The 14676-nt window shown below is 42.4% G+C and overlaps 1 protein-coding gene across 1 annotated transcript in view; it reads left to right on the top strand.

Moving 5' to 3' along the window:
* The window catches only part of lrfn2b (leucine rich repeat and fibronectin type III domain containing 2b), a 144718-nt gene that overhangs the window by 122061 nt on the left and 7981 nt on the right, over positions 1-14676 (top strand). The window contains exon 5 of the mRNA XM_023410354.1: positions 8730-10126. Within this exon, the coding sequence (XP_023266122.1) occupies positions 8736-10126 (1391 nt within the window). The 5' untranslated portion in view covers positions 8730-8735. The remainder of the gene's footprint in view (positions 1-8729; positions 10127-14676) is intronic.

Genomic DNA, 14676 nt, shown 5'->3' on the forward strand with positions numbered 1-14676 from the left:
TGCAACAACACAGCGTTTTGAGTGTCATCTTCTTCACAGCGTGAGGCACTCAGGTCATGTCTTCTGTATTTTTTCCTGGGACTTTGGGAGATGAGGCAAGTTAAAAAATAATTTAGAATTTGAAGAGTTACAGCATTTTACAGGCTGGTTCAAGTTTTTTTAGACATATTGCAACGCCTGTCAATATAGTGACTTTCCAACCCACGAGTTCTACATTATTACATGAGCGCTCAGTACTGAGGGGTTGCACCACACTGACCTTCAACCTCAGACTCACTTGACTCACTGATCTCAACTACACGCCAGTTTCATGACAGACACTCAGGTCAAACACTGTGGAGCAGGTCAGGTCTGTCTGTCTGACTCCCAGCTAATCTAAAAAAGAGGAGGGGCACATGTTGAGCTGAGACTTCGGTTTGTGGCAAACATACACTCACCCACCTGACACTCAAAGAAGCCACGCCCTCAATTATACATAATTTTAAGCTTTAATTAAATGTGAACAGGTGAGTTATATAAACAGGTGTCATGAAGGAGGAAATTAGCTGTAGAGACAAAAACAGTTTTTGTACCAGGCTGTAAACATGTTTATTTCTGCTGTAAAGTTGGACATTTTAACATGGGAGTCTATGGGGACTGACTCACTGTTGGAGCCAGACTCTAGTGGTCATTAGAGGAACTGCAGGTTTTGCTTCTTCAGTGTCGGCTTCTTTGTAACTTAGATTACAATTTAGATCAGAATAACTGATCAGACAAAGTTATGCATAAATGAAAATAATTCCAAAGGGCTCAATCCCTTTTTCTTGTCACTGTAAATGTAAATACACATCCAGGCAGAAAGATCTGTTCATGCGAAACTGTTTGGTAAACAGTGCCACCTATGGGTGGTGTCTCACTATGGTCATTGTTCTAAACACAAATCTTTGACCATAACGCTATATTGATGTTGCCAGTACAGCTTCAAAGTGTCTTTCATGCCGTGCTGCAGTAGTTGAAGCTCCTGTGTGATTGTCAGCAGAGTTTTAGAGATATAAAATGCCATTGCTAAGCATCCTGCGTCAGTTAGAAAGAACTTCCACCCTAAAGGGAGACTCGCAGCCCTGCTGTTCTGTCAACGGGGAAGTGTCTTTGTGCTCTGAAAGCGAAGCAGCCCCATAGTACTGCTGTCACACCAAAGAGACTATTCAGAGCACTAAGCAAGAAGGTTAATTAGCCAGACAATAGAAAAGCAATTTCATGATGTCACTTCTGCTTCCAACTGAAACTATTAATCTTTTTAACAGAGCCTCCTGGAAGCTGGGTTCAGACCTGCCTAATGGAGTCACAGAGAGGGGGTGGGGGGGCAGACACACAGGCGTGAAGCAGACACTGAGCCACATCTGAACTAGCTGTGGGGGTTATTAACAAGAAAGTGACAGGGCTGTAGAATGATGGCCATTGCGGTCTGCCTCTGTTCTTTCTGTTAGTTAGCTGAATAAGCTGATCTTTACCCTGAGTGGCTCTTATGAAAACCCCTCCCTGTCACTTTTGATAAATGAGATCGTTGTTACTAGAAAAAATACACGCAGCCATGTGGGACAACTTGAAATGGCACTGCAGCAGAAAGTGACATATTCCAAAGTATAATGTCCCAGAAACAGCCGTTCATACGGGGGCTGGGTGTTGGGTTAAATTGTGATTGACACAATTATGCATGTAATTCAAAGTCCCAAAGTAGAAGTTGTTCCCATGACACCCACAGGTCTAAGATTAAAACAGCAGCATATTTACTCTACAAACAGGTTGATCAAAGAAACGAAGAACTACTAAAACAGAATAAAGGAGATGTAACAGACCAAACAGCAAACAGCATTTTTTAAAGTTACACTGGGACATTAAACACACAGTCAGTAACTTCTGCCTCTAGGGGTCTTTCAATCAAAATAATAACAAAAGACAATGTTGGGTGACATCATGAAGTAGCGTGGGATCATGGGAGTTGTTGTCTTCACCACCATCATCCTAAACTCCTCCCGATTTGGATTCCTTCAGTGTCAGTGGCTCAGGAAATCAAACAGACCCAGGTATTATAACCAAAGAACTCCTACAATCCATACGAGCATGTCGGCCGTTTGCTCCTACCCTCAAATACGACCCAGAGGAGTGTTTCCTAATATAGCTCCTACTGGCGGCAGGAGCAACAAGTCCTCCAACCCTCTGATACCACCCATAGGAGTGTTTCCTGAAATAGCGCCCCTACAGCAGCATGCGCACCAGACCTCGGTTGTCATGGTTACCATAATAAACACGCGTCTGTACCGAGAGCTGTGTACCAAACGTTGCCGTGGTTACTATGATAACGGTAATGGCTTGGTAAGGTTTAGGCACAAAAACTACTTGGTTAGGTTTAGAGAAAGATCATAACTTGGGTTAAAATAAGTACTTCCTCAACATCAGACGATCTTTGCTGTCATGGTTAGAATAATAACAACGAACGGTCATGGAACAACATAAACTACTGGTTTCACATGGGACTTGAACACCAATCTCCTGTGTCATATCCCTATGTTTTGTTGATCCATCCATCCACCAAAACCTCCTCCTAATGTGGACTTTGTCTACGTCACTGCACATTTCCCTTTGCTCCTGTCACAATTACTACAACCACTAGATGTCGCCTAGCAACAACATGTAACTATGAGTCATAATAACCCGCTGCACTGACCTATGGGCTTGTTTTTTAAAAGGAGGACAGTCTCATTCTAAACACTGAATAAAGCATTTTAACATTTAAAGTCAGATTTGAGCGACGCTGTACGGAGGACGGAGACTCAGGAAAGAGTCGGAGCGGAGATTGATGCTAACCTTTGTTCTGATTGTTTCTCTGCAGTATTAATATAGAACCTAGACCTGCTTTATAATCAAACAACACATGGTGCTAGTTTTTCATGACCTAATAAAAGACAAGTGCAACAGCGAAGCCAGCCCTATAATCTCGAATGTTGCTGACTGACTGACTGACTGACTGACTGACTGAAAGAAAAAGAAAGGTAGTCTGTCTCTTTTAACTTTCTCTCTGAGTGATAATTTTACAGTAAATACACCTGAAATCACAGCTCAGTCTTCGTCTTTCATTTATGTGTTTGCTGATTTTGTCCGACGGCTTCACAGTTATAAAATCAGGATTTGACTATAGGCGATCCAGACATAAAGGTTTTGACCTGGTCTTGTTTAAACTCATACAGTGTGTTGCCCCTTAAATGATCAGATACAAAGATGTTAAACAAACCCAGCAGACCGTCGTTCTCTCTTGTCGCCAGATAAACTACAGCTGTTCTCCACAGGTCACGCCTCCTCAGGATAACACTTAAGCTGTCTCTATTAAGTTCCGCACTCTGCGTTCATCCACTAAAGTCCAAACTCAATTCAACATCTTGCAGACTCAGCAGCCTTCTGAAGACGATAGGCAGATTTCTGCCCAAAAGCTACTTAGAGCTATTCACAAAAGCCAGCAGCAGCAAAATGCTAATCGAAGCTAGTCTGCCGTGTCTTGGAGATTAGATTGAATATCAGGGCCCTGATCCTGTTTCTGCTGCTGCTTCCTGCAGAAAAAGTGTTTCAGCACACAGACTTACACTCAAATCCCATGTCCATGAGTGTTATAAGTCTGATTGTCACATCTAAGCTGAATTCTCCTTAGCCCCAAATCCACATCGCTAAAGAATATACAGAGAAAACAGAATATAAAAGTATTTATATCATATAACCTCTTAAGCCTTCATAGTCTTTCACTGCAGACTTTTAGTAGTGCAGTGTTTAAGGTCTAAAGTTTTAATCTTCATCATTGAGAAAGAGCATTGATCATGTGACACTCAGTATTAGCGGTTACATTTGATCATTATGGTCGCACAGAGTAAGACAGCAGCTGTCGTGTAGCACATCATGTTTTCTCATGGCTGACAGGGTGGAGACGGTCGCAACAACTTGTCCTCAAGTTAAGCAGCCAAATCACAGTATGTTTGAACATTTTAGTCAAAAATAGGAAATATATTCAGCTAATTTTGTCCCATAGCAACAACAGAAATACCAATAATTGTTCATTTTAATACATAAAAGAAAACAAGTTATTTTGCAGCCTGTCATGGTCTTATAATATATTTGTATGTTCTGTTAATCATTAGGAATAAAATAATAAATTGTTCCTATTTTGACTGAAGGTAGGTTGTTCTTTGCAAAAAAAAAAACTGAATAACTGTTCTTTGATAAATAGCAGTTAAAAATTATTGAAATGTAATGTATTTTTAATATGTTGCCTCAGGGTTGGGGTCAGTTGCAATATCTGAATTCTTCAATTTAAATATATTTTGTGAATGATCTATTACATGTTATCATCTTTAAATGGAATGGGTCATTAGCTGACAGATGTAAGTTTAATGTATAAAAGTTTGGATGGTCTCTGAGTAACTGAGAGAAATGCAAAAAGTGTTGCAACCTTCCTCAGTCTCCCATCAATTGTTGTAACTCCCCTTGCACAGGGTTGTGATGTGAACTGTTGGTGTCCATGTTTATCAGCCAGTCAAGCTGTACTGGTTTCAAGTTTGCTGTGGTAAACTGATGATGCTCCCATTTTTTACAAATTTGACTTTTTTTCCAGATGAATGTGGTATTGACTGTTGCAGTGACTGTGGTTCATTATATTTCAGTGCTGCCACATTTTTTGTTCCATTTTCTATTCAAACTCAGGTGCTGTCTGTGCAGACTAAACCCACCGGAGTTCATGCTGAAATTAAATTTCAGCTTGCACAACACTGTCTGTGAATGTTCAGGAAATTCAATATTGACTTCAATCTTTCACAATGCTCTGGGAGTCGTATTGAAATTGTACTTATCATGACAACACTGAGACCCACATTTCCAAGTCTATCTAGAGTAGCAGTATGGGTCTGCCTGTGTGCAGATAAGTGCTGCTGTGAGACGACTCTGCAGCCACAGTCATTCCCCGTCCGCCTCCGGTGCACCAGTCAGGGCATGAAGGTTGGAGCCTGGCGGCCCAGGGGTCGCCACAGTGGCATCTGTCAGGAGCTGTGATGAGTGTTCACATCAAGGCCTTCCACTGATTACTGCTGTCCTGGCTGTGCTCGACATATGAGAGAGAGCCCCTGTATGGGGCTGCCGCCACGCTTCACTTGTCGGGAGAGATTTAGTTTTGCTAACTCCCTGACCTCCACATGTCCATCCTCCACAGAGCACCCTTGACTTTGACCGGATGATTTAGTAAACCCTCTCCTCAACATGCTGCTCTGCTCTGTGTGATGGAAAACACTGTTTTCCCCTGAGCTCACTCTAAATGCCTCTGCAGGTCATTTGCTCTGGACCATATTCTAGAGTTTGGGGCAAATAACTAATCAACAGCACATGAAGTGTTTTAATAACATCTACTTCAGGGTCCTTGGGGACATTTTTGTATGTTACTCTGTTGATCCAATCTGATATGAAGATGTGCTGTGGTTTCACTTGTCAAAAGCCTTTGATACAGTTGACCATTGTCTGCTTATTAAGACACTGTAATACTGGGTTTGATTCAGGTGCTATGCAAAATATCCAATCAGATTTTTTACCCGTAACAAAAGGTGTTCCACAAGGATCACTTCTAGGCCCAGTCTTATTTACAATCTATATCAATAATATTGTCTCTTCTCTAACTGTCTGTAATGTCCATCTTATGGAAGCCAAGGAAGGCCAAACTAAAATATGTTTTTATTCAATTATCTCAAGACAAAAAAGCTTCTCATCCCGAGATAACGAGATATTATCAGCAGAAAAAGATTTTTTGTTATTCAGAGATTACTAGGGATGTGTATTGTTAAGATTTTAATGGTACTACTTTTATTGATACCACTTACCAATCCTGTACTTTAACTGTACTCTTATCGGTACTTTTTGTTATTTTGTAAGAGAAAAAAAAAAACAACCGAATTAAGAAGAATTAATATTGCTTTATTTTCTCATATTTACTCAATTAACAAAGAGTCACAGAGTATAAATATCTAGGTATTTGACTTGGTGAATCATTTACATTTAAACATCTTAAACATCTGATTTTTGTACAGAAACAGATCCACCTTCCCTTTGCATTATGGGAAAAGTATAGTTGTGGCAGTGTTTCCATCAGTCCTACATTATGGTGATATTATCTACAGTCATGCTGCAACTTCCACTCTCAAACCCCTAGACTCAGTTTACCATTCTGCGTCAGATTCATTAGTGGAGATCCCTCTGACACTCACCACTGTATTCTGTAGAACAAAGCTCCTCCTCTATGATGAGCAGTACCTTTTCATCCATCCATGTCCTTACTGGACATTCACCACCCTGAATAACATCTATGCTGGACTGGACCACAGGACCAGACCAAACTCACTCTACTAACTGTCTTATGCTTCAAATCCTGTGGGTTTACTATGAACTTCTGCTTTAAGTTTTTCTCACCAAACACATGGAAGTATATACAACACACTCACCACCCATCTCCATCTCCACATCACTGCAAATGAAGGAAACCTCAATGATCTCCAAGACTTAAATTAAAAATTGAAAAAAATCATAGAGAGAGGAGTCTGGTAGACTAAGGTCCCAAGGTCCTCTTACTGACCCCTTCTGGAGCTTTAAACAACATCTCATGGTCTTCTACACAAGTACTTTGCTGAGCTGAAAATACACCACACTCATTTCTTTGATGCGGTTCCTTGTCCAAAACACATACAGAATTGAATTCAAATGAATTCATTCCTGTGCTCACACAGTCAGCCATTGGTCTAATCTTTTCCTTATGTATCCCTCCCACTATACTGAACCATCCTTCATCATCATCATCATCATCATCATCATCATCACAACCATTAGCACCTCTATCGTATCAAAAATTGACGGGAATAAAAATAGATCTGATTCATCACAGATGATATTTTATAATGCAGTGGTGTGAGAGTCTGGGTGTTTGGACATGTGAGTGTGGGTACAGCCATCTGTGAGAGGATATGTGCTGTGTGCAGATGTAAATGTGTGCATGCATGTGTGGGTGTGAGCCAGCAAGGGAAAGGAGGATAATCTCCTGTCTCATGTTGGAAAGCATGCTGTTTTTTTATTTCATGCTGTTTATCTGAATGTTTGTTGTTATCTGAATAATGATGCTGTATAATGAGACTGCATGAAATGATGTGCAAATTTGCACAGTGGCATTCTGAATTCATGTGGAATCCTTTGGATTTTAGGTTGATGGCTGATTTATTACACTGAGCGTCAGTGATTATCACATGTGCAGAGGTGCATCAGTAGGAATGGCAGACGTGTTGTTGTCTGTCATGCAGAGCAGGCTGGAATAAGCAGTTACACTCATTTTATTTGACCACTGACATAATTCACGTGATAAAAGTAATGCTTATCAGCACAGTCCCGCTGGTACAGCTACGCCTGTTCTCTAATGCTCTGTACTTGACTTATTGCACTGTACGTCCTGATCATAGGACAGCATTAATATTGAAGCATTATCTACATCTAGTGCTAGTGAAATGGACCTGGGTCACATGACTTCCTAGATAGAGACTATCCCACTGTCCCCTGGGGGTCAATGACTGACAGGTTCAATATAGAACAAACATTCAAGACAAGCAGAAGCTGTGAATCATTGACATTGGCTGTATGTTGTTTTGAATACAGTGTCTGAGTCCAGATGTTTGTATTCCATGGAAACTGTGATTCTTTAAGAGAAGTTACAACTACATCTCGGGTCCTTCCAAACTGCAACAAGCAGATTGCGTCTAGTAGTACACAGTATTATCTCAGGCGGAGCCCTGAAGCTGCTTCAGTCATGCTTCACCAGTTGGCTACCAGTTGATTCATAATAATCCAAATAATCTTTGCAGAGCAGAGTGCAGCCATATAGCCTGACTCCTGCTGACACTCCTGATGCTTCATTATCAATAGTATGTTACTGCAGTAACACAGGCTGCAGTTTCAGGACCACATTCCTAGGACCCTACTTTTTCACACCAGCTCCACCTAGTAAAGAGGACTTGAGGTTGATTTCAGGAGCGCAGTTTCAGGACTATATTTATAGGACCCTGGCAAAATGACAAAAACTGCCATTAACTTTAATTTCACCTAAATACTACTTTTTGTCCAAGTACTTGTAGTTTTAAAGGATACATAAAAGGTCAAATAAAGACGGAGTCATATGCTATGGCCTTTGTCACTAGATCTCGGCCAGATATTAGAAAGATTGGAAAGTGGAGGACACTGGAGTATGAAAGAACCTCAGTGAGTCCTGAAAGAGAGAGAGAGAGAAAGAGACAGTGAGACAACAAGAAGGAGAGTGAGAGAGAGACAAGAGAGAGAAAATAGAAATAACATGGTATTGACATTTTACTTTTCCAGACTCTTCAATAGTCACACCCCAGATTATAAAGTTGGTAGATGAGATTAATCTGTTTGTGTCCATGAAATTGCCTCATACACATTTCCTCCAGAGATTAAAGATTAGGGCAACGGGTAATAAACTAATCAGTACAGTATATACATATATTTAAAATAATGCAGTTATAAAGTATAAAAAATATCAAAACAAAGATGTGAAAAGTCCTACAAATGTGAAACTGCTGCCTTTGGTTCTGCAGGAACACAATACTCTTCACTTATCATGGATCACCTCACATAGTCCCTCTTTCCTCTTTCTTTATTTGTGTCTCACACAGGTTCCTATGTATGACTCTACCATGGACCACATCATCTATTGCCTGCTGGTCCTGGGAGCCACAGTGATGATCACCCATGCATGCCCCAAGTACTGTGTATGCCAGAATCTGTCCGAGTCCCTGGGGACATTGTGTCCTTCCAAAGGCCTTCTGTTTGTGCCTCTGGATATTGACCGCAGCACGGTGGAGCTCCGGCTGGGAGGCAACTACATCCTCCGCATCACGCAGCAGGACTTTGCCAATATGACCGACCTGGTGGACCTGACCCTCTCCAGGAACACCATCAGCTACATCCAGCCCTTCTCCTTTGGTGACTTGGAAACGCTTCGCTCGCTTCATCTGGACAACAACCGTTTAATGGAGCTCGGCCCTGATGATTTGCGAGGCTTGGTCAATCTGCAGCACCTCATCGTTAACAACAACCAACTGGGGCGCATCCATGACAAGGCCTTTGAGGACCTGGCACCTGCTTTGGAGGATCTGGATCTCTCCTACAACAACCTGTTGTCTCTGCCCTGGGACTCGGTGCGCCAGATGATTAACCTGCACCAGCTGAGTCTGGACCACAACCTACTGGACTTTATTCCAGAGGGCACCTTCATTGACCTGGAGAGGCTGGCCAGACTGGACCTGACTTCAAACCGCTTGCAAAAGCTGCCCCCGGACCCCATCTTTGCCCGCGCCCAAGACTCAATGATACTAACAACACCCTATGCTCCCCAACTGTCCCTAAGTCTAGGTGGGAACCCCCTGCACTGCAACTGTGAGATGCTTTGGCTGCGGAGGCTTGAGAGAGATGACGACCTGGAGACTTGTGCTTCCCCTCCCGCCCTAAAGGGTCGTTATTTTTGGAATGTAAAGGAGGAGGAGTTTGTGTGTCAGCCCCCTCTCATTACCCAGCACACCCACAGGATGCTGGTGCTGGAGGGCCAGACAGCCAGTCTAAGATGCGAAGCGACTGGGGACCCTTCCCCCACTATCCACTGGATCTCCCCTGACGATCGGCTGCTTGGCAACTCCTCCCGAACCGCGGTGTACAGCAATGGAACCCTGAGCATCACCATCACCACCTCCAAGGATTACGGCACCTTCACCTGCATTGCTGCCAATGTGGCAGGAGAGTCTACTGCATCCGTCGAGGTGTCCATTGTCCAGCTTCCCCACCTCAGCAACGGGACCGGTCAGCCAGCGCAGCCTAAGTCCCGCCTCTCTGACATCACAGGCACCACCAGGATCAGCAAGGGGGCTCCCAAGAGCCAACCAGAGAGGGCTGTGTCTGTCTCCGAGGTGACAGCTGTTTCAGCATTGGTTCAGTGGACGGTGAGCAAGTCAGCTCCCAAGGTGAAGATGTACCAGCTCCAGTACAACTGCTCTGATGATGAGGTTCTGATCTACAGGTAAACACACACACACACACACGTTTTATTAGGAATTTTAACATGTCCAAAAAACACAGAAGGTTATTTGTTGATAGACGACTTAATTTAAAGCTACATGAATCAATATTTTAGAAACAAATGACTATATGTAATGTGAACAGGTCCAAACTCTGCAGCTCCCCTCAGCTCCACAGAGAGCTCCCGCTGTGATGAATCTGGTGATTGTTGTGATGACGAGAGGCAGGTACAGGAAAGAGGCAGAGTGGCCGAGTGGTTAGGGTGTATACCATATGGGCATACTGACCCCCAGCTGGTCCCTGGTCCGTCTCCTGGCCGACTGGACACCTCACTGCATGTCTTCACATTTTGCTTGTGTGGTCAAATGAAAAAAACATCTGAGTGTCCCGTTTTTTCACACATCCAAGCTGGGACACAAAAGATATTACAAAAACATTAACACTGGCACTGTTCTATTGAAGTGTCCCAGTAAGCCGTAACATTGATCACAGTAATCATTTATTTTACTATTGACACATGCGTCTAAAACTGAGACATGTGTCTCAAAGGCCTATGAACAATTTGGCAACTGATTGAAGCTGGAGTGCTGCCTAGGGGAAATAAGGGCCAGGTGTGCAGGCAGGAGCAGCAGCAGGAACAGCAGGAGTGAAATTCCAGACAGGTTGTAGGTGTGGCACAGCTTCGGAGGACGCGGTCTACAAGGCCACGCCTTCATAGACCGCGTCCTCTGACGGCCGAATAGAAATGAGATGGTCTTTGCATCACTAGTTGTGACTTTTCACCTAGCAACCTTGTCAACACGTAACCTTTTATCACAAAAACTTTAGGTTCTAAGGCCCTAGGTTTTAACAGTTGTACCGTTAGCTGTTGAGCTGAGCTGAAACACAATATTTAGATTTAAAAGTGTAATCCTCAGGCTCTCTGTCTGTGTTGTTTGCTTTCATTCAGTGTGCAATGAATCTTGGGATAGATAATAAGACTGCATTTGAAGAAGCTTTTGAAATGGGACAGTGTAGTCGCGCTGCTGTGATGCAGTCTGTCCTTAAGTGCAGCCTGTGAAGGATGCAGCCCCTGAATTGGGACACAGCTAAGGACTATTAGACTGCACAAATGGGTAGAAAAAGCAAAAAGCACTATGATGAAGCTGTCACCATGACAACCCATTGTAGACAAAGTTAGAGTGGCTTGTGAAAATAGTGGATCATTTTGTAGCATGAGAGTCTGATCGTTTTCTGAAATATGACACAAAGTGATTGAGTGGATAATATATCAGATTATCTTTATTCAGCTTTTTCTGCTGCCACCAAGTGGCCAAAGAAATTCAGTTTATTCAGCTTTGATGCTAATAATTAGTCCTCACTAAAACTGCAGCAGCCTTAAGTTTGGAAACTACAGTTGCCGTTGTGGTAGTGTCAACATAATTTCAGACTTTGTGCAACACTGAGAACATCTTCAGGACTGCGGAGCTCAACAAAAAAGTCAATATTCAAACTTTTGTGTTTTAGGGAAGCATCTGATCTTAAACAAAGATGCATTTTTCTTAAACTCTGACTGATGTCTTTTGGCAGTGTGCAGTGTTAACAGAGTCACACAGCAGCACTCCCCAGTGGAATCAGTGTATTGCAGAGAATACTGTAATATTTAACACTGATGTTGTCACACCCACATCCATCCACCATCCAATGTCTGCATTGTCCATCAAATTGTGTAACAGTAGCAAAAACAACTGTTTTCCCTTGTTCAGCACCTTTTCCTCATTTGATTTCTCCCTCACTGAGCACAGTGCTGAGCTGAGCTCGATTAAGCTCGGCCGTCAGAACCTGGGGAATTTCTGTGCTCAGAAGGCGAGGGCTCCTGTCAGTCAGGCACTACTTGATGGGGATGAAACTGTATTAGCTGAGGCTTGTATTCTACCACTACAGCCCCTAAAATAAACGTGAAATCCAGTTTATTATGCCATTTAAATATCAAACTTAAAGCAAGATGTGTGAAGCAGCAGCCTCAGGACTGTGACCACGCTAGATTTCCCTTCATTATGAAGCTTGTTTTTTTTTCTTTATTCACCTTGATAATTATGTAGGAAGAATGTTTTTCAGTCCTGTGTGTAATTATACAGCAGAAATTCAGCAAATACTAACGTGATGTAATTAATTCTATTCAGCATTAATAATTTTTGTTTATTTGCATGAAAAATTTTCATTTGAAAATTATGAACATTTTGATATAACCAAGACCATTGTAACCATGATCACTATAACCATGATTATAACCATGATCTACTTCTAACCTTCACTTTTTTCACTGCTTGAAACTAATTGTTTTGTGTTGTCCGACCACCTCTAAAGGCAAAAGTGTTTATATCTGTATATCAGTCACAAATGAGGGCGGGTCAAAAAGCCTGCCAGTAAACACCCATACTGCTTATACTGGTTTTTGGTAGGCAGGACAAACCAAGCAGTCCTCCAAGCAGAACAACCACACAGGCGTACCCTTCCTCGGTTGTCAAGGTTACAATTATGAAACACACGGACTGTACCGACACCAGCGTACCTACCTCCGTTGCCATGGCTACTATAATAACGGTAATGGCTTGGTTAGGTTTAGGAAAAGATCGTGATTTGGATTAAAATAAGTACTTCCTCAACATTAGATGGTCTTTGTTGTCATGGTTACGATATAAACTGCTGGTTTCACATCAAAATCGAACACCGCTCTCCTGTGTCATATTCATCAATCCACCACAACCTCCTCCTGACGTGGACTTTGTTGCACTTTATACCACGTCACCACACTTTTCCTTTTGCTCCTGTCATAATCACTATGACCACTAGATGTCGCCTAGCAACAAAACGTAACTATGAGTCATAATAACCTGCTGCACTCCCTTGTCACAGGAGGACGGAGTCGGACAAACAGTGTTGTCGTGGATGGGGTAGGATTAGCAGGGGTCCAATCTTAGAGAGTTGAATGTGAATGAATTCAGCAGCCATGGTGACCTGTTCTGTTTCCAACTGCAACAACAAAGCGTTTTATATTTGCTCCTGCACTGAATCTGGGTCTTGTAGCCATGCCGGACTGACAGACCTGATTCCTTAGACACAAAGCTGGAACAATTAAAACTGGTGGACATAACATAAATGATTGTTTCATTATCCAGGAGACCCCCTGTGTGTCTGCCAGTGAGGAGATCATTGAGAGAAAAATCTGATATGGTAATGGATGGGGATTTGGATTTCAAGCGTAGTTGTAGCTGCATATGATCTATGGCTAACTGGGCGCTTTAACAGTAAAAGCAAAGACCTCAAACTGAACCTTGCTGAGCCCCACTGATAATATCTGTTAAAGATGTGATGAATTTGAGTATGAGAGAGCTCGGAGCTGAACCAACAAGTCGTTAGTCCTAACGCAGGAACTTACCTGATCAATTAATGTAGAAGCAAAAAATGCACCAGTTCTCCAGGGATCAAAAGAGCTTTCATGCTGCCATGAGCATATGATTTTCTGCCTTAATAAGAAGAGTCTCTGCACTGTGCATTGTTCTGAAAGCAGCCTGAAACGCTTCACAGATTGATTCATGAAAGCTGAGTTGAATTCACGAAAGTTGAGCAGAGACGACTCTCTGTAAAAGTTTAGATAAGAATGGAAGTTTGGAAACAGGCCTGTAGCTGCTGGGATTCAAGGGATCCAGACAACTTAATCTTTTCAGCCGTGTCCCACTGTTGTGCTCAAGAGGTAAGAGTTGTCAGCTGTTTCTTTTTCAAACACTGGAGCTGGAGGACAATGTTATCACTGCTGCAGTTTCCATGATTGGCACATTGTTACTTGAACTAAAGGTTTTATGTTGGATGGGTGAATATGAAGGCCTGAGGGCCCAGAGAACTTATTCAAAACCAGAACAGACTTTTGAAAATGTGCGTTTGTCTGCCTGAAAAGAAAATTTAATTCCTGAAAAGTGTAGCTACTATAGTCTGAGTTTGTGACAGTGGTGTGATCAGAGGTGGGTAGTGAAGCCAAATATGTGCTCAAGTAGAAGTTAGTCATCAGAATAACAACTTCAATAAAAGTATCTACTGGAAGAACCAGCTGAGTAAGTAGTACGTTAGTTTATTGACAATGTGATTGTTTTAATCACATGTGATCTCACTTGGTTAAAGATACAGAACTGAACACACACCGGCAGGGCTATGGTTAGGATTTTAAGCACACAGTGAGTATCTTCTGTCCCTAGGCGTCTCTCAAGCAAAAAGATAACAAAGATGTCGTTGGATGACGTGAAGTCATGTCAAGTACATGAAGTAGCGTGGGATCATGGGAGTTGTTGTCTTCGCCACCATTATCATAAGCTCCTTCTGGTTTGGATTCCTTCAGTGTCAGTGGTTCAGGAAATCAAACAGACCCGGTGATTCTAACCGTTAAAAACACTGAATGAAGCAGTTTGACATTTAAAGTCAGTGTTTGAGCGACGCTGTACGGAGGACAGAGACTCAGGGAAGAGTTGGAGCTGAGATTGATGCTAACCTTTGTTCTGATTGTTTCTCTGATAACTTATG

Source organism: Seriola lalandi, unplaced genomic scaffold (genome assembly GCF_002814215.2).
Source record: "Seriola lalandi dorsalis isolate HSWRI2012SDOR001 ecotype SW California unplaced genomic scaffold, Sedor1 jcf7180002054423, whole genome shotgun sequence".
Lineage (NCBI taxonomy): Eukaryota > Metazoa > Chordata > Actinopteri > Carangiformes > Carangidae > Seriola > Seriola lalandi.